The sequence below is a fragment of the Bufo gargarizans genome, chromosome 9, assembly GCF_014858855.1.
Source record: "Bufo gargarizans isolate SCDJY-AF-19 chromosome 9, ASM1485885v1, whole genome shotgun sequence".
Taxonomy (NCBI): domain Eukaryota; kingdom Metazoa; phylum Chordata; class Amphibia; order Anura; family Bufonidae; genus Bufo; species Bufo gargarizans.
This window is the reverse complement of record NC_058088.1, coordinates 176,957,733-176,977,992: the sequence shown is the minus strand read 5'-3', so window position 1 is coordinate 176,977,992 and position 20,260 is coordinate 176,957,733. Positions and strand designations below refer to the sequence as shown.

General features: G+C 47.9%; 1 protein-coding gene across 3 annotated transcripts in view; it reads left to right on the top strand.

Moving 5' to 3' along the window:
• G6PD (glucose-6-phosphate dehydrogenase) overlaps positions 1 to 19,447 on the top strand; it is a 29,643-nt gene extending 10,196 nt beyond the window's left edge. For all 3 annotated transcript variants that reach the window (XM_044306007.1, XM_044306009.1, XM_044306008.1), the window contains exons 3-13: positions 3,261 to 3,298; positions 3,854 to 3,962; positions 5,874 to 6,091; positions 13,504 to 13,662; positions 13,745 to 13,870; positions 13,951 to 14,044; positions 14,179 to 14,365; positions 15,053 to 15,288; positions 16,270 to 16,346; positions 16,427 to 16,519; positions 18,566 to 19,447. In XM_044306007.1, the coding sequence (XP_044161942.1) occupies positions 3,261 to 3,298; positions 3,854 to 3,962; positions 5,874 to 6,091; positions 13,504 to 13,662; positions 13,745 to 13,870; positions 13,951 to 14,044; positions 14,179 to 14,365; positions 15,053 to 15,288; positions 16,270 to 16,346; positions 16,427 to 16,519; positions 18,566 to 18,656 (1,428 nt within the window). In that variant the 3' untranslated portion in view covers positions 18,657 to 19,447. The remainder of the gene's footprint in view (positions 1 to 3,260; positions 3,299 to 3,853; positions 3,963 to 5,873; positions 6,092 to 13,503; positions 13,663 to 13,744; positions 13,871 to 13,950; positions 14,045 to 14,178; positions 14,366 to 15,052; positions 15,289 to 16,269; positions 16,347 to 16,426; positions 16,520 to 18,565) is intronic.
• The last annotated feature ends 813 nt before the right edge of the window (positions 19,448 to 20,260 follow it).

The following is a 20,260-nucleotide window of genomic DNA, read 5'->3' as shown; positions in this document are numbered from 1 at the left end:
TCGTGATCAGTGGGGGTCCCAGCCGTAGGACACCCACCGACCCAATAGGATAGGTGATAATTTGCCGCAACCAAACCATCCCTTTTAATATTACTTGTGCCAGTGTCAATTTTGCTAGAAACCCATTTTAGTTTTGGCGCACGGACCACCCGAGGTGCACAACATTATTAAGAGGAATGTGCTCCTTAATAAATTCGGCACATCTTATGCCAGCATATTTTTTATTTTTTTATATGAAAACTGGCTTTAAAAAAATGCCAGTCTATGGATGCCTTTGTTGAAAACAGCAGAGCGAGCGACCACCTCTCTATTGAATTTTATGGGTACTGCGGGGGTCTCTGTTCTCCCAGAGGGGAGACTTGTATCCATCTTGTGAATGGGTATGACTACCTGCATGGCACTTGGTATAGTGCCAAGGCCCTTTCGTTCTGGTGATTGGTACGTGGCCAAAATGAAAATGTATTATATTCCAGTCATTGGAATATAATAGTCAGGACGGGTTCACCTTGGACAGGACTGGAGTGGACAGACCCTCCAATATGACATATGAACGGTTGTTATCTTATTGGATGACCCCTTTAAGAATCAGTTTGACCTGAAACACAGAGGGGTAGATTGATAAAAACTGGTGTAAAGTAGAACTGGCTTAGTTGCCTATAGCAACCAATCAGATTCCACCTTTCATTTTTCACTGCTCCTTTGGAAAATGAAAGGTGGAATCTGATTGGTTGCTATGGGCAACCAAGCCAGTTCTCCTTTATACCAGTTTGATAAATCTTCCCCATAGATTATTGGGCCTATGAGTCACCTCTGACTTATCTTCCGAGGTACGTGACCATTTCTTCTCTGGTCAGGTCCAAAGCTAAATTTACAATGCCGCTGGTCGTCTGTTACCAGAGAGCGGTGCATTGTGGGAGCTCGCATGGTAGTCATGTCTGACGGAGTGGAGATAAGTCTGTCTGTTTCCAAGGGGTTAAATAAAAGGAATGGGCACGGTGTCAATTAACTAAATCCAGTCAATTAAGGTTCTTTTCTGCCTCCTTCCCTCAGGTGCTATACCTATTAAGAGCCATTTAGGTCTTTTCTAACTACGTGGAGAGGTCACCCATGCTGATGGTTTCCATAGACCGTTCCCTATGACACGTCTAACATAGCTTCTCATCACTGTGAACACAGTATGACTGGTAATAATAGTCGCATCCTACCTTTCGCTCCTTGACAAAAAAACAGTCGCCCTGCAGGTATTAAGATCCGACCAGGACGGATTCCCAGCAATGGTTCAGGAAAAAGCACCGGTCCAGGCTAAAAGCAGCAAAACCGGACGACGCTGCTTTTAACCAGTGTGTTCAGTTCAGGGCCGGACTGGGGAATAAAGATAGTAGGAGGAGTACAAATCAGCCCGAAAACAACAGGTGCAAAAAATCACACAAAGTCGAAAGCTTACAAAACAAAGACCGATGTGCCGCCGCGGCGAGCCCTGACTGTGGGCGCTGTGCCTTCACTTTCCCTGCAGAACGGTACATTTCTATTGTTCCCTGTTCCATTTCATGGCATTGGCGTAAGGGAGTCTGGTAAAATACTTGCCCCCATGATCACTTACGATTTTACATAATGTTATATACCACACGTATGTGTGAATGATAAAACTGGACTTTATACATGAGGTTTACTGGCCCTTTAAGAGTAAACGGCCGAACCAGGCTTAAAGACTAATGTAAAAACTGAAAATCGGACATCATATATAGTACATGACAATGTATTTCTAACAAGATCCAGAAATCTCCCCATTTATATCAATCTGGCAGCTCAAAGGGGGAATGTCCTTTCTGCTGCAGCTCAGGGGGGCGTGTCCATTCTGCTGCAGCTCTCTCCCTGTGACAGTTCAGGAGGCAGTTGAAGGATGAAACTGAGCACGTGCGGCCATCTCAGTGAGCAGGACAAAGAAATAAAAAACAAACAGCAGGTGGTGCCATACAGATAGATTTTATTGATGTAGCGATGATACATTTTAATTACATGCAATTACAAAACGTATTCAGATCCAGGTGCTGGTTTGAAAACTGCAGAATATTTTTTGTGGGACAATCCTTTTAAAGGAACGCTACAGGCAATACAATGGAAACTACAAGGACAAGCTGTCTTTGTTGTCCATAGTGACCAATCATTGTGCAACTTTCCTTTTATTCCAGAGCACTATGAGAAATGAAAGTTGGGCTGTGATTGGTTGCTGTGTTCTCATGGCACTTTTTCACGTTTAAATGTCCACAAGCCAGACAAGATTGATTTTAATGGGAAATATGCACCGTAGTCCTCTCCTCACCGATTGACATCCACCTTGTAGGGATTTCGGGTCCATAAGTGCTAACCTCAAAAGCAAGGGAGATATCACTGACTGGAAGAGGTGCCCCCATGACTCTGGGTGCTGCGCCACCCCCATGACTCTGGGTGCTGCGCCGCCCCCATGACTCTGGGTGCTGCGCCGCCCCCATGACTCTGGGTGCTGCACCGCCCCCATGACTCTGGGTGCTGCACCGCCCCCATGACTCTGGGTGCTGCACCGCCCACAACTTGGTAAGTTAGGGACAAATAAGACCCACCCCCAATCCATGCAGGACTGCCTGTTTATGGGCTGGGTTTGCTTAAGCCCCACACATTTTCAGCTCAGGACTATGTCAGAAAATTAGGGACAGTCCCTGCAAATTTGGCACTGTTGGAAATTATGCTCTGCAGTTAAGGCGTTGTCCAGCCTAGAAGGGGACAACCCAAATGGCTGAAAACTCTGTGCTCCACTGAAAAAAAAATTCACCTCTCCGTGGTCCCACGGTGCCACTGCTACTTTTAAGGTCCCATGCCAATCATAGGCCTCATTGGTCACATGTGCTAGTGACACACTAGAGAAGTGGCGTTCAAGCACATGTGATGGCAGCGTTCACAGTACCAGAATCAAATGGCACTAGATTTGGGGCAGGTAAGTGTTATTTTTTTTGTTTTGTTTTTTATGGAGCACAGTTTAGGAACATTGGGGTTGTCACTCTTAGGCTTGACAACCCTTTAAACTTAGTTATTCTGAAGTAACAGGGGCATGGTGCCAGTGCTGTTCAGCAGTCCTATGATCCCATCCGGTCTAACACCCAAAAACCTGAGGACCGGTTCCCTTAAATGTAATTTTGGAAGTGTGCCTGATTCATACCTGTGGGTCTAATGCTCAGAGTACTGTTAATACCACATAATGCTTTAATATTACCATTTCTATTTTATAGGGAGATTTGGCAAAGAAGAAGATCTATCCCACCTTATGGTGAGTCTATGGAGACACCCTTCAAAGCTCCCCGGTCCAGTACCAGATACCTGCACCTGGTTTACACAACAGCGTGCAGATCCAGGATGGTCACCTCGGCCATCCAAGTCCTTTTCAAACTCTATGTAATTTTCCTTTTGGTAGTTTAAGTGCACTGAGGGCGGGCCCAAGCCACTCTGTGCACCCTTGCTCCTCCTGCTTCCTCTGCCAGCCCCTCCCTCTCCTTGATTGACAGGGCCAGGTTCCTGAATAGTCATCTTACGCTGTCAATCAGGAAGAGGAGGAGCAAGGGTGCACCGACCGCTAGTCCTGTCTGCTACCAGATAGATTTCGTCTTTATGGTGCCCACCCTCATATATGGGAATCTTAAAGGGCTTGGGCAAAGGTAAGCATACTTACCTGCTCCCCGCCATAGGCTCTGCTATGGTTCCTCCACAGATAGTCAACATAGCTTGGGTTGGTGGCGGGCACACCAACAATATAGAAGGGGGAGTGTCCCTTTAATCCATAGGTATATGGTTTAACGCGCTTGTGTTCTGTATTGTTGTCCTACAGGTGGCTGTATAATGATGGTCTCCTCCCTGAAGACACCTACATAGTTGGTTTTGCGCGTTCAAAACTGAATGTACAGGACATCCGAAAACAGAGCGAACCTTACCTCAAGGTACGGGGATGTGTCCTGTAGCTTAGAAAACAATTACCCAGGGTTTATAACGGAGGTGGGTGCACTGACCTTTCAAGTGACCTTCTAAAGTGCACCCACCCACCGCTATGGTTTTCCTGGCAGGGAATTTTTTACCCAGCTGCACCTGTGATGTCACATCGACAGCATGTGACCGCTGCAGCCAATTGCTGGCCTCAGAGGTGCACTGAAGAGGTCAGTGATTGGCTGCAGCAGTCACATGCTGACATGAGATCACCGCTGCAGCTGGGAAAACAGAGGCGGAGCAAGATCTATTCTTTATTAAAGGTTGATTCCCCTCCCCCCGAGTTCAGCATCCCCTTTAGGCCACATACACACGACCGTCTGTATTTTGCAGTGTTGCATCTATTTATTTGCAGACCCACTGATTTCAATGGGTCCGTGGTTCGGATTTTGCGACCAAGTATAGGACATGTTTTCTCTTTTTGCGGAAAGCACACGGATCATCCAAAATATCAAAAGATAGAACATGTCCTATACCTGTTGAAGTTACAAAAAAAAAAAAAAGTGCAACACAAACGTCATCCATATTTTGCAGATTCGCGTTTTGTGGACCACAACATACATACAGTCGTGTGCATGACGTCTTAAGATGCAGATTGTTTTTTGCAGCGTGTAGATGAGACATCTTAAAATCTCCTTCGCTTTGCTACTACTGCAAAACTCTGCTTGAATCTGCAGGGTATACATCCTGTAGCGCCACCTTGTGGCACCATTAGTCCATTCAGTGCCTTTAAAGGGAACCTGTCACCGGGATTTTGTGTATAGAGCTGAGGCCATGGGTTGCTAGATGGCCGCTAGCACATCCGCAATACCCAGTCCCCATAGCTCTGTGTGCTTTTATTGTGGGGAAAAAAAACGATTTGATACATATGCAAATTAACATAAGAGTCATATCTTTACTTGTGTGACCAGAGAAGAGTCATATTTTCAAGCTCTGACTCATCTCAGGTTAATTTGCATATGTATCAAATCGGTTTTTATACACAATAAAAGCACACAGAGCTTTGGGGACTGGATGTTCCGGATCTGCCTGCGGCCATCTAGCAGCCCATGTCCTCAGCTCTATACCCAAAATCCCGGTGACAGGTTCCCTTTAAAGTGTAACTGTCATTCTTTTTTTTTTTTTTTTTTTTTTGTAATGTATCGGGGCAGTGATACTGACCATTTTTGTAATATACTTTAATTACTGAAATCGTACATTTCTATTAGAAAAATAGCTCTAAAGTGGGCCATTTTGAGCCTGAGCCTTACATAACGGTGGAGACCTGCTCTACACTGACTGTGTTATGTAAACAGAAGGCAGAGGAGCGCTGCTAAAGATCAAAATGGGCCACTTTACAGCTATTTTTCTAATAGAAATGTACGATTTCAGTAATGAAAGTATATTGCAAAAATGGTCAGTATCGCTGCCCTGATACATTACAAAAATAAAAAAAAGAATGACCGTTACACTTTAAAGGGAACCTGTCACCGGGATTTTGTGTATAGAGCTGAGGACATGGGTTGCTAGATGGCCGCTAGCACATCCGCAATACCCAGTCCCTATAGCTCTGTGTGCTTTTATTGTGTAAAAAAAACGATTTCATACATATGGAAATTACCCTGAGATGTGTCCTGTACCTGACTCATCTCACTTACAGGACTCCTCTCAGGTTAATTTGCATATGTATCAAATCGTTTTTTTTACACAATAAAAGCACACAGAGCTATGGGGACTGGGTATTGCGGATGTGCTAGCGGCCATCTAGCAACCCATGTCCTCAGCTCTATACACAAAATCCCGGGGACAGGTTCCCTTTAAAGGCACTGAATGAACTAATGGTGCCACAGGATGTTACACTTTAACTTATATTTACGTCCATTTCTCAGGTCTCTCCGAATGATGCTGAGAAGCTGAACGCCTTCTTTGCGAGGAACTCCTACGTGTCTGGACAGTACTCCGACGAGGCTTCTTTTAAAGCCCTGAATAAGCACTTACAGGCCTTACCAAATGGGTTAAAGGCCAACCGCCTCTTCTATTTGGCAGTCCCACCAAGCGTGTACCACGATGTGACCCGGAACATCAGAGTGACCTGCATGAGCGCAGTGTACGTATATCGTAATGTGCCAGTCATGATGAACGGCTGGGGTGTAACGATAGATCATAGCTCATGATGCTTGTGTAAATTCAAGGGGAACGCCCCCCCTTAAAGGGATTGTCTGAATTCAAGATCCTTAGGATAGGGACTCCATATCGGACACTGTGCACCCCAACACAGCGGAAGCAGAAGGCTCCATCCACTGTGTACTGGCCATGCCAGGTTACTCCAGCTAAGCTCCAGTTCACATGGATTTAGCGCCATCTTTATTTTCTGGATTGGGTGGATGTGCTGGTGCCATCACAGGAGACTGTGCTGCTGCTGCTCATGCCAGAAAGGGGCTGATACAGCGCACAGGATGTGCAAATGTAATAATGTCCTACTAGCTCCGAGGGAACCGTTGCGTCACCCATGACTGTGCCAGGTTGTTGCTATAAAGTTCACTGAGCACAAAGGAAATGCAATGTTAAGGAGGTCACCCCACGGAAAACACATGCATGGGTAGGTGGTAAATGTCTGATCCACTGATCAGTAGAACAGAGGTCCTGAGACCCCTATTCCTCCCCTGTGCACCCCCACAATTAGGAGAAGTTTGAATGGACAGGTTTTTATGGCTGTGTGCTGCTGCTCCATTCAGTGTCTGTGGGCCTGATGAAGACAGCCAAGCACACCTGGAGTTTCCCTTTAACCCTTTATTAAGATATTGGAGATTTCTTTTGTCTTTGCATTTTTATTGTTCTTCCCTATCTTCCTTGAGCCATAACTTTTTCTCGCCCAGTTTCCTTGGGGGACACAGAAGACCTTGGGTATAGCTCATCTCCCTAGGAGGCGTGACACTAAGAAAAAACTGTTAAGCCCCTCCTCCACAGCTATACCCTCAGCCTGGAGAGAGAGGCTGCCAGTTTTAGCTTAGTGTCCAAGGAGGCAAGACACTCCCTGCTCTGCAGGGCTGTTTTCTCCTTGTTTAAATTTTGATTTTTACTTTTTTCTTTTCTTTTTGTTCCAGATCATCAGGGACAACAGAGACGCACTAGACCTCTCTGTTTCTCCCGGGGTTGAGCTGCGCCAGTGCCGGTCACCCGCACTGCTGCCTCCCCCACAGAAGACAAGGTGGATCAGGGCAGCCCAGCTCCCCTACATCCCGCCAGCGCAAGGGTCGCCCGCACGCCAAGTCCCTCTTCCAGCGTCCTGCCACTACGGTGCCAGTAGCTGAAGGGGCGACCCTGCTGGAATGGACCGAGGGTGAAGACGACTATGGTGAGAGAGTGGCTTCTCCAGCCCTACGTCCCCCACCCCCCACCCTGGTCTCCTGCGTGCCTGACCCCCCATACTGGGCCTCTGGACCCTTCGGTCACTGCTGGACCTAGGCTGGCCCCTGGGGTGCTGCGGGGCGACATTCTACTCCTGCTCCCTCTCCTCCCTTCTGGCCCTCATGGGACGTTTTAGCAGCAGAATGCTGAGAATAGGCATTCACTTATCAGCGTCCCTCCTGGGAACGCTGTGCTCGCATCCTCACGGGCACCCAGTCTCAGGGTCCCCCCATCCCCTCACCGATGCGCTGCTCTGGACCGGGGGCTTTTTCCTGCCGCAAATTTTGGCCCAGGCTTCGGGCCTACTGGGCCGCATTCCGGCGCTCCACCCGGGCCCCTGACTTCCGGTCCGCGGGGCGGGCTTCCGCGGCCGGTTTGTCCGGGCAGTCCGCTCCGGTTTCCTGTGCGGCCCCGGTCAGCCGGGTGCCGCAGAAAATTTAGGCCCCGGCTTCACGGCCTGCTAGGCCGCAATCTTCCGGCCTCTGTTGAGGGGGCGGGAACTTCTCCGGGCGCGAATCCTTCCCGCCTGGAGGTTCCCCGCCCCCAGGGGATCACGGCGCCGCCTCCTCCTCCCTTCCAGGTTGGTTGGCTGTTAACCCTTCGGGTACCGGCGGCTCCCGATGGGCCTATATGGCTGGCGCCCCTCCCCCCTCTACTTCTATGCTGGGCACCTGTATGGTGGCACTTCTTTCTGCCTCAGTGAGGCTATTTTTTATTTAGAAATGCATAAAATGGTTAACTAATGGATATCTTGTGCGCTGCGCAGGACGCTGCAGCCTTATCTCGGTAGCGCCGCCTGTATGCGTGCTCCTTCCATGAGCGGCATTGTGTCGCACTCCCCGGCTGGTGCATGTTTCCCTTCTAAGTGGTTCTTGCCCTCTCCGGGATACAGCGCTGGCCAAGTGCATGCGCTCTCTTTTTTTCTGTAGGCAGAGTTCGTCACCCTCCAGCTATGGTGCCTGCCATGTGCAGACAACCCCTTCCTAGGCGGGATACTGCACTCTCTCGGGTTGCAGGCTTGCCTGGTGCATGACCCCCCGCTTAGGTGGAATACTGCACTCTCACCGAATACGGTGTTGGCCATGTGCACGAGAACTCTGCACTCATTGGATTCGCTGCAGGCCATGTGCACAACCCCCTTCCATAGGCGGAATGCTGCACTCATTGGATTCGTTGCCGGTCTTGTGCATGTCCTCCTTCCATAGGTGGAATCTGCACTCTCACCAGATACGGTGTTAGTCTGGTGCACGACCCCCTTCCATAGGGGAACGCTGCACTTTCACTGGATTCACCGCCGGCCATGTGCGTGATTCCTTTCCATAGGCGAAACGCTGCACTCACTGGATTTGATACCGGCCATGTGCATGACCCCCTTCCGTAGGCGGAATGCTGCACTCACTGGATTCGCTGACGGTCTTGTGCATGACCCCTTCCATAGGCGGAATGCTGCACTCACTGGATTCGCTGCCGGTCTTGTGCATGACCCCCTTCCATAGGCGGAATGCTGCACTCACTGGATTGCTGCCGGTCTTGTGCATGACCCCCTTCCAGGGGGGGAATGCTGCACTCACTGGATTCGCTGCCGGTCTTGTGCATGACCCCCTTCCTTAGGCGGAATACTGCACTTCATTGGTTATGGTGCTGGGCAGCCGGCCATGTGCATAACCCCCTTCCATAGGCGGTATGCTGCATTCTCATTGGATTCGCTGCCGGCCTTGGGCATGCCTTCGTCCCTCAAGCGCCATGCATACGCCCTCACTGACTGGGGTCGTTCTCTCGCTGGTAAGTTGCTGGCCGCGTGCATGACCCCCTTCCATGGTGGGATGCTTGCAACTCACTAAATCCACTGCCGGCCATATACATGTTCCCCCTTCCGTGGGCGGTGTACGGCACTCTTTCTGGATTCGCTGCCGGCCATGGGCATGTCTCCTTTCCTCAGGCAACATACACACACTCTCACTGACTGTATTTGTTCTCTCGCCAGTGTGCTGCTGGCCAGGTGCCTGACCCCCATCCATGGCGGGGTGCTCGCATTCTCCCTGGTTGCAATACTGGCCATGGGCATGGCTCCCCCTTCTGGGCAGCATACTGCACTCTCACCAGATACGTTGCTGGCCTCTAAGATGGGTGGAATGCTTGCACTCCCATTGGATACGGTGCTGGCCTTGTGCGTGACCACCCCTCATTCCATGGGTGGACTTTTTGTGCGCTCACAGGACTCACAACTGTCCTTGTATATGCTGTGCTGGACTTGTACTTGTCCCCATTCATTGGCGGAGTAGTTGTACTCTCACAAAATTCGGTGTTTGGTGGATTATTGCACACTCACTTAATGCTAGGATTACCCTGTGCATGTCCACTTTTCACTAGGTGGACGTCCTGCTGGATGCGGTGTGGCCATGTGCATGGCCCTCTTCTGGGCGGAATATGGTATGTCTTACTTCTCTGAAGTAGGTGCTGGTCTTGGGCATCACCCCCTTGTGGGGTGGGCTTTGCATGCTTGCTGCCCGCAATGTTTGCCAAGTACATTGCCCTCTCTTCTGGGCGGACTGCTTGCGTTCCGTCGCATGCCATACTAGTCCTTTGTGTATGTCCCCCCTTCCGGTTGCACTTTGCACTTCCGTGGATTCTGTGGGACTCTGTGGCTGGCCCTCCTTGCTGTTTGACTATTTCGCAGTGGGCGGACGCTCTTGGGCACTCTGTGCGTTGTTGGGCCGTGTATGCCTTCTCCTTCCGTAGGTGGGTTGGCTTTCTCACTGCTTATGGGGCTGCTTGTACGTATGCCTCCATTCTTCCTGCGACTTGACGTTTTTCTCTTGGGATACGGTGATTGCCGCCGGCCTGGCATTCTTCTCTGAAGAGATCTTTCTGTTCACCTGGCCTGGACGGGCTCTATTGCTCTCTACTGCAGCGAGCTGGGTGGTATCCATTCTCTGTTCAGAGGGTATATTTGGTGTTTCCGTTGTGACGGTATCCACCATATTCGTTGGCCCTTCCGCCTGGGGAGTGTTTGTGGTTCCTAGATGTGTACCCATTAGTTAACCTGTGGCATTGCTTCCCAGCGCAAGCGGTCACATGGTCGAGAGTGCTGTCTCCAGCGTTCCTCGCAGTCTACGTTGGCTCTGGCGGGATTACGGTTCCCTCGCCTGTTGCCTTTCCTCCTCTTGGATGCGTTTTGGTTTGAGTCCTTCCTGTTGGCACCCTCCGTGCTTCAGTTTGTTTTGCTACCAGGTTCTAGCCGCTCTTTTCGAGCAGGTCGCCCAACTTCTCTTGGTTGCTCGATTACCCAGGTCTCAGGGACCTCCACTTTCGATTCGTTAGGGTATTCGCCTTCTGCGAATTGGTGAGCCGGACATCTCGGAGTAGCGGAGTTCTGCTTTTGAGCGGTCCTGTGGCTTCCCTGTTGCCCGCTCCTCCTTGCGGTTGGAGGCTGTCATCCGTCTTCTCGGCTATTTTTCTCTCGACGGCTCTGTTTTGGCTTCTCCGGGGTCAGTTTTACTCCGATGTGGCTTCTGCCCCGGCCAGGCTTCAGGGGCTGTTCCTTCACTGCCCTCCCCCCTGGGGAGACCATGGTTGTTCATATGGATGGTCCCGGTGTTCCTTATGACCTCGTACTGTCTCCATGGTTCACACTGGCTGTACTAGCTGTGTGCCTATTACCGGGTTTGCCGCATTCTGTCCTCCCGCTGGGTGCAGATTACTTTTACCTTTCTGGGCGATGGTCCTACTTGGACTTTACCTTCTCGGTAACCTGGCGGGCCTACTTTCTTCTGTCAAGATTACCCTTCAGGCCCCCACACCGGGACTGTAGAACACCACCTTCTTGTGGTGGCTACAACGACAAGGACTTTAGCCTGACTTGTCCTGGAGTCTGTTGGATACTGGCCGGGTCCCTTTCGGTTCCTTCCGTTTGTCCATCTGCTCCCCCACTCCGCGTGGATTCGGGACGGCGTTGCTCGGGGGCCGACGGGACCAGTTTTCCCGACCTTTTTGCCCGTGTCACTGATTTGCGCTTACTCGCATTGGGTTTCCTCCCGTCTGCCCAGACGAGTCCAGCGAGCACACTAGTGTTAGCTCCCGGCCGTGCTTCGTCCAGGTTCTGTTGTCTGACTTAGGGTCTTCCCTGGGGTTCTTTAGGAAGCTGGTCATTCACCCAATTCTGCCTTTCTCTTCCCATGATTCGGTCTTCTCCAGTCTGGCCTGGACCTGCGACTGGGACTCTGTTACTTGAAGTGTCTGCGGTTTTTTGTTTGGACGTCTCCGACTCTTGTCGACGCTCGTCTCTTGTTTCCAGGAGGTCCGCGCCAAGGTTAACGGCTCCTGGGTGCTTTCCTCCGCTTTAACCAAATGGCTATTGCTGTGGTTACTGCTCAAGGGCAGGGTTCTGTTTTTTTGGTGTCACCGTTCATTTCACCAGAGCGGTTGGTGCCTCCGGGGCCGGAGGCCTTGGGCTTCAGCCATGTCATTGTGCAGGGTGGCCACGGTCTTCCTTGCACTCTTTACCAGGTTCTCCTGAGTGCGTACTCTGGCTTCGGCGGCGGCTGCTGCCTTGGGCCGCCTGGTTTTTGCAGGCGGCATTTCCTTGCTGCCTTCGGGTGCTTCGCCTTGGTGCTGTGGTCCCTCCCCTCTTGGACTGCTTTTGAACGTCCCAAGGTCTTCTGTGTCCCCCAAGGAAACTGGGCGAGAAAACGAGATTTTTGTATTACTTACCAGTAAAATCTCTTTCTCGCTCTTTCCTTGGGGGACACAGCACCCACCCATTCTTTGGTTTTCTCTGCACGGTTTCCGAGTTGTTTTACCCGTTGGGTAGTTGGCTTGTTGGTTCCACTTTTGGACTTTGCCTTTTTTCACTACTTGGACACGCAACTGGCAGCCTCTCTCTCCAGGCTGAGGGTATAGCTGATGGAGGAGGGGCTTAACAGTTTTCACTTAGTGTCACGCCTCCTAGGGAGATGAGCTATACCCAAGGTCTTCTGTGTCCCCCAAGGAAAGAGCGAGAAAGAGATTTTACTGGTAAGTAATACAAAAATCTCGTTTTTAAATTTTTCTGTTCACATAGCTGTATGAGGGATTAGGGACAAGTTGTACTTTCTAATGCCACCATTTATTATGGTATACAATGTCGTGAGAAGCGATTAAAAAAAAAGAATTCCAAATGGGGTGGAATTGGGGGAAAAAAAATAAAAAAATTCCTGGACTGTTTAATGGATTTTGTTCCCGCGGCGTCCTGTTTGTGGCAAAACTGATCCATGCCCTTCATTCTCTGGGTCAGTACGATTACAACGATGCCACATATGTATAGGTTTTTTATGTCTATATAGTGTAAAATTGACATTTTATTAAGTTTTTTTTGGGTAAGAGAAGCAATGAGAAAATGGCAAATTGGCCATTTTGACCCTTTTTCCGTTACGCTATTCGCTGTATTGATGTTTATATTTTTTGTTATGTATTAATTTTTTTATTATACGGAAAGGGGGATGATTTAAATATATATATATATATATATATATATATATATATATATATATATATTATTTTTTTTTTTTATTATTATATTTAATTTATTTTTTTTTTTTACTTATTTGTTATGATTTTGAAGCTCTTATTTGAAAGTACAAAATCCAATTTTGTTTTTATTCTAAACAAACATTGATTTTTAAAATCCAGTTATGGCTCAGAATTGCTCATGGCTTATGATGGCCTGCCACCTGGTGGCCAAAATAAGAATTACAGCTTTCATACCCTGAGCCTCTTCAGCGAAGCTCAGCGTATTAAAATCAATTACTGGCATCCTCACTGGCCGGAGAGGACGCTGGTAAGAAGGTTTTTTACCCTTTAGATGCTGTGATCTCACTTGATCAAGGCATCTAAATTAGTCCCGGATCTCTGCTATTTCAAACAGCAGAGACCCGCCAGCCATGACGCCTGCTGCACGTGCGAGCGGGGGCCAGGTTTGCCCATTGCTTCAGCTCCGTACATGTACGGCGCTGGTAGCGAAAGAACGAAAATGGACTATGGTCCCTTTAACAAAAACTGGCAGGTGTAGCCACTTTCCCTGGTAGACACCTGGCTTGCATTGAACTTTATTTCACTTTGTTGTTCCCCTCGCAGTGGTTGGAATCGAGTGATTGTAGAAAAGCCATTCGGGAAGGATCTGGAAAGTTCAAACAAGCTCTCTGAACACATCTCCTCACTCTACCAAGAGAATCAGATTTACCGTATTGACCACTATTTGGGCAAAGAGATGGTCCAGAACTTCATGGTGCTCAGGTTAGACGCGAGAACGTTCCTTCGCGATGTTGTAATTCACCACCTGCCTCCATACGCCAACCTTTTCTTGCGTCCCCTTTAGATTTGGCAACCGGATATTTGGTCCTCTGTGGAACCGCGATCACATTGCTTCCGTGGTCCTCACATTTAAAGAACCCTTCGGGACCCAGGGACGTGGAGGATACTTTGATGAGTTTGGGATAATCAGGTAAAGCTTTCATTAATGTATTTGATGTGTGAAACCGTTGTCCCATCTGGACACTGCCTAATGGTGGCGCTGTCTTCTAGAGATGTCATGCAGAACCACTTGCTGCAGATGCTGTGCTTGGTGGCCATGGAGAAACCAGTTTCTACTAATTCCGATGATGTGCGGGATGAGAAGGTAATAGGTTGTTATCTTTTTAGGTATGGTTTGGTAATCCTACACCCAGGAGTGTACATAGAGGTTAGGGGACCCCATAGGGCCCCTGGCTGAGATGGACTCTTTAAGTAACGGTTCCTCTGTTCTCTTCACAGGTGAAGGTGCTGAAGTGCGTGCCCGAGTTGACCCTTGACAATTTTGTGTTAGGACAGTATGTGGGTAATCCTGAGGGAAAAGGAGAGGAACAGAAGGGTTACTTGGATGACCCGACTGTACCTAAAGGTTCCAACACCCCAACATTTGCCACTGCTGTCCTTTATGTGCAGAACGAGAGATGGGACGGTAAGCGATTGCTCCATTTTTCATGTAATATGAACGGACTTGGTTGCATTATGGACCATACACGGTGGAGGAAGTACCGCCATAGCAGCCGTATTGTGCACACGCGCAATAATCATAATGACTGTGTGTGTGTACCGGCAGGTGAGAATGTATTGGATTACAGACCTTCATTACTGCCCGGGCCTCATTCCTTGGCGGTGCTCTCCTCAGCAAGCGCCTGTCTGTCCTCAGTCTGCGGCTTTCTAGTCTACTACTCCCAACAGACACGATGGCATCACCCAGATGCACCCACTGGGAGATCGGGATGAGCCTTGTTCATCGGGGCGACGGGGATAGGGGAATATTACTGTATTTTTTTTAAATTTACATCATAGGACTTCACTAATGTAAAGGGGGTACCAAGTGGGAAGTGAGGGCACTGAGAGTTTATCACTACTGTATTTGTGCACTAAGGGGGCATAATTACTGATTGGATTGGGGTTGTATGGTAAGCATTGGCAATCCTCGCTAGCAATGGGAGAGGTGGTTGCAAGAAGTTGATCAGAGTTGGCAAGCCGTTCAAGTATTTGCGCTGGTGGGTCCCAGCCTTTTCTAGTTACGCCCCTCTACAGAATCTTAATATATTATGTAAATCTCCTATATGGCCATAGTTCTGTATGTCAGACCCTCATAATTCTCACTCCCCAGGTGTTCCCTTCATCATGCGCTGTGGAAAGGCGCTGAACGAGAGGAAAGCGGAGGTCCGGCTGCAGTTCCGAGAAGTTCCAGGTGACATCTTCCAAGGACAGTGCAAGAGGAACGAGCTGGTGATAAGAGTACAACCAAATGAAGCCGTTTATACAAAGATGATGACCAAGAAACCGGGAATGTACTTCCACCCTGAGGAATCCGAGTTGGACTTGACATACGGTAACCGATACAAGGTATGGCCATCATCCATACATGGGACATACATATTAATCTATACACAGTCGCAGTAGAATTTTTTTCAAGTACAAACACCTTTTTAGAATAGAGTCCATAGTAAATGCTGCCACCTTTTTATAGTTTAGAGCAGTGTTTCTAATCCAAGTGCCCATTAAAGGGGTTGTCCAGGATTTTGATATTGATGGGTCCCGATCAGCGGTTCTGAAGTAGCTCCAGCGCTAGAACTTTACAGCACCGTCCACTGCACAGAGCCGTGTGGTTTCGGTGCCAACTTTCAGGGAGCATGGTAGAAGAGAGTTGTCAGACCCTGGCCAATCTGATACTGATGGCCTATCCCGAGGATAGGCCATCAATATCAAAATGCTGGAAAAACCTTTTTGGTCTCAACACATTAAACTGTTGATGGCCAAACCCACCATTTTTGTGGGGTCGACTGACAATCTAATGTGTATGGGGAGATCCCAACTCTCCCCGAACAGATCCTTTTGTTGTCCTGGTAGATAAGCCACCACCAAAGTTGTCTGGCAGCATCTTTCTGCTCTCTCCTCCTTCACAATATGTGTGTGGGGGGGTCAGCTGTTGACGGGACGAGAGTTCTTCGGTAGCCATTGAAGGTGTATATGGACTTTTACTCAAATACATTACATCACGTACCCCTATGACCTTGATTACACACTGCAGAGTAAAAGCACAGAAGGAGGACACTGCAGATGCCCCCAAGGTTCATGTTCCTCTGCTTGAGAATGAAAGATCTAGAGGACTTCCTGGCTGTCTCCTTGTGAGAGCTTGTGGTGGGCTTGTGCGCAAACACAGCAGCCAATCTGAACGTGCAGAGCTGCAGTATAGAACTATAGGAGGGGGTACAGCAGCACTCTGAGCCCCAACTAAAACAAGAGGTGAATGTCATGCTATCTCAGACTCCCATTAACCACCGAGAAATGTCCACCGTTGTAATAAATGGTGTCTGCCTTATCCAGGATGTGAAGTTGCCAGATGCCTATGAGCGGCTGATTCTAGATGTGTTCTGCGGGAGTCAGATGCACTTTGTGCGCAGGTAGGTCTTGCACTGGCTGCACTTCCTGAAACATGGTGTCTGTGGACTTGTCCGTGAACGTTCTCCTTTTCTTCTGCCAGCGATGAGTTGAGGGAAGCCTGGAGAATCTTCACTCCTATCCTGCATCAACTGGAGAGAGAGAAGATCAAACCTCTGCCCTACAAATATGGCAGGTGAGCAACCATGACAGAGGAATATTAAAGCCATATTCTTATCAGTTTGATTACAGTATAATGAGTGTTTATGGGGTCAGGAGGTAAGAGATAAGGTTTGGCACGAGCCATCAGCTGATGGCACTTAGAATAAATACTCTGCAAACAGGCTCATTTTATTTATTTTTTTAACCCTTGTATCTAAAAAAAAGACTGAACATTTTTAATAAATGTAAAAAAAATTAAAAAGGTATTTTTAGCCTGAAATGAGTAAAATGCAGTCATAAAAAAATGCCCTGAAGGTGTCCATGGCCTTTTAAGTTTCAGCCTGTCTGCAGAGTATCTAGCTTTCAGTTACACTGAACCATCAGGTTGCTGTTTTGGTGGTTTGATGTATAGTCCTTAAATCTGAAATCCTGACAGCTTATAAACACTCAGAAAATAGCTTAAATAAGTGTTTATGAGCTGCCAGCAGTTCAGAGATAAGGGCTATACATCCATACGGTTCAGTATGAAACTGAAAGCCAGATACTCTGCAGATAGGCTCCAACCTCACCCTGTAGGGCAAATACTGTTGAAAGTTTTTAATAAAAAACTATTTTTAGCCCCAGAAATGAGTGAAATGCAATCATACAAAATTGCCTCCAAAGGTGTATAGCCTTTAAATGATTTGGAGCCTGCAGGAGGTTCATCACTTACCGCTCATACACGTAGGACATAACCCATTAGTGCTCACAGCTCATCTCTTAGGAATCTTCTAGTAAATGATAAACGGACCTGCTTATCCCAATGGATCAGTCCTTGCACAGTCTTCAGGATATGGCGATATCTGCCTTGGGGCCACACTGGGAATCTGCTGATGTTCCCAAAGGTGGACGTGATTGCAGTCTTATAGCAGATTGTATATGAGGATAGATGGGGGGGGGGGGGGTCCCTTCCCAGGGCCCACCTCTGGGCCAGAGCAAAGGGTCACTGGCTAGCAGCATCTGTCACCTTCACATACTGAAACCAGCCATGTATGACCTAGAACACTGCTGCGGGGGTGATGCATAGTCAGCTAAATTTTAGGAGCCACGCTGATCAAAGACAACCCCTTTTAATAATACAGAAAATTGAGAGAGAAAAAAGATCCAAAGGTATAATAGCTTAAATATAGATTTTTCAGTTTCGAGAAAGCAATCACTTAAAGGGCATCTGTCAGCAGTTTTGTACCTATGACACTGGCTGACCTGTTACATGTGCACTCGGCAGCTGAAGACATCTGTGTTGGTCCCATGTTCATATGTGCCCGCATTGCTGAGAAATATGATGTTTTAATATATGCAAATGAGCCTCTAAGAGCAACGGGGGCGTTGCCATTACACCTAGAGGCTCTGCTCTCTCTGCAACTGCCGCACCCTCTGCTCTTTGACAGAATTAGGAGTGATCACATTGACACTGCCTGGCCCTGTTAATCAAAGTTGAGAGGGCGCTGCAGAGCCTCTAAGTGTAACGGCAACGCCCCCATTGCCCCTAGAGGCTCATTTGCATATATTAAAACAATTTTTCTCAGCAATGTGGGCACATATGAACATGGGACCAACACAAATGCCTTCATCTGCCAAGCGCACATGCAACAGGTCAGCCAGTGTCATAGGTGCAAAACTGCTGACAGATGCCCTTTAAAGGGATTGTCCACTCGACGATGATTTTTGCTTGACGATTACCATCTTGGCACGGCATCTTTCCCTGGGATCCCAGTGATCAGTTGTAATTTGTGGAAGAAGCTGCTAGAAAGTGCTCACTTCCCCTACAGCTCCTCCACAGGGGAAATGGGTGGACATTTGTCATCCGTGTGCTGTCCACATCTTCTGTGCAGCCATTCCGCACATTATAGAACATGTCCTATTATTGTCCGATTCTATATTGGGGTTCACGGAAATTGCGGAATGCACGCGGCCAGTTTCCCTCTTTTGCAGATCTGCAAAATGGACACGGTCATGTGAATGTAGCCTTACACTGCATGGCCTCGGTGCAGAAATATAATAGAAATGTAATTATTCTCAATGTCTTTCTACCATATTTCAGCCGGGGTCCTCCAGAAAGTGACGAGTTCACCCAGAAACTTGGTTTCCGATATGAAGGAACGTATAAATGGGTGAATCCTAACAAGCTGTGAAGACCTGGTAGAATGGCGTGCCAGCGGACTTCAAAGAACAACAGACGACGACCATGGAATTCTTGAGGACCAAAGCACAACTTCCTTCAGTGCTGACTTTCTGTACCATGTGACTGCATAGTCTTAACACATTTAAAGGGGGATTCCACTTTTGGCAGTCAAGGCTTATCAGCCCTGACCTGTAGGGATGCCAGGTGTCAGAATCTCACCGATCTGATATTGGTGACCTACAGTACTGTGCAAGCGATTTAGGCAGGAAAAATGCTGCAACCTACAGGTGCTTTCAAGAAAAAGAAGTGTTAATAGCGAATGAACAAAAGTGAAATCTAAATCCGATCACTATTAAGTTCTTCTAGGTACACCTGAACACCATTTTTGGAGATCTTCTGTGGATGTAGGCTTGCTCAAATCCTTCTGTCTCTTCATGTAATCCCAGAAAAGTAGTCCTGGAGGTGAAGATATGGCCCCCACACAGCCTGATCTCCATCATCATCATCATCATCATCATCATCATCATCATAATCATCAAGCCTGTCTGGGATTACATGAAGAGACAGAAGGATTTGAGCAAGCCTACATCCACAGAAGATCTGTGGTTACTTCTCCAAGATGTCTGGAACAACCCAAAGGCATTCAGGCAAGGATTTAGATGTCTCTTTTACTCATATAGGGCTCATGCACACTACCGTATGTATTTTGCGGTTCACAAAACACGGATTCTCCCAAAAAAAAAAAAAAAATGTGACGTCTGTTTTATTGCGGATCCATTGTAACCATGCCTGTCCGCAAAAACGGAAAAGAATAGGACATGTTCTATCTGTTTTCAGACTTGCGGACATACGGAAACGGAATGCGCACGGAGTCTTTTCCTTTTTTTTTTTTTTGCAGACCCATTGAAGTGAATGTTTCCGCATAAGGGCCGGAAAAAAAAAAAATGGAACGGACGCGGAAAGAAAATACGGTCATGTGCATGAGCCCTTACTTTGCATTTTCTTAATTGATAAATGTAAACCATTAACACTTCTTCTATTTTTGAAAGCATTCTTACTTTGACGCATTTTTTCCCGAACATGCCTACAACTTTTGCTCAGTACTGTATCCCGGAAACGCCCTTAATTAAAGGGGTTGTTCATCAGATACCAAATATCTTAGAAAAGAGGCAGAATGGGGTAAAAATATAAGACGAGTAGTAATCCCCTCACTGATCTCCTGCCGCTGCCATTCAGATGCCACCTGGGTCTTCCACTGGTCTCCGCTTTTTTGCGGATCCGCATGACGGAACGGATACGGACAGCACACTGAGTGCTGTCCGCATTTTTTGCAGGGCCATTGAAATGAATGGGTCCACATTACGGATTACAAAATCTTGACGTGTGAATGGACCCTAAAGGATAGGACAAATGTATCGAACAACGTGTACACCAACACAGGCCCTGATTTATCAACCCTTCACTCCAGAATTCTGGCGTCAAAAAGTTTCAAAATAGGGCTTTTGCAACTTTTTGTACTCTCTTGCGTAAAAATTCAGCAACTTTTTTGCACTCGCGCAAAATTTTTAAACTTTTTGCATTTTTACACTGCTCACTCCAGTTTTGTAATGAGGG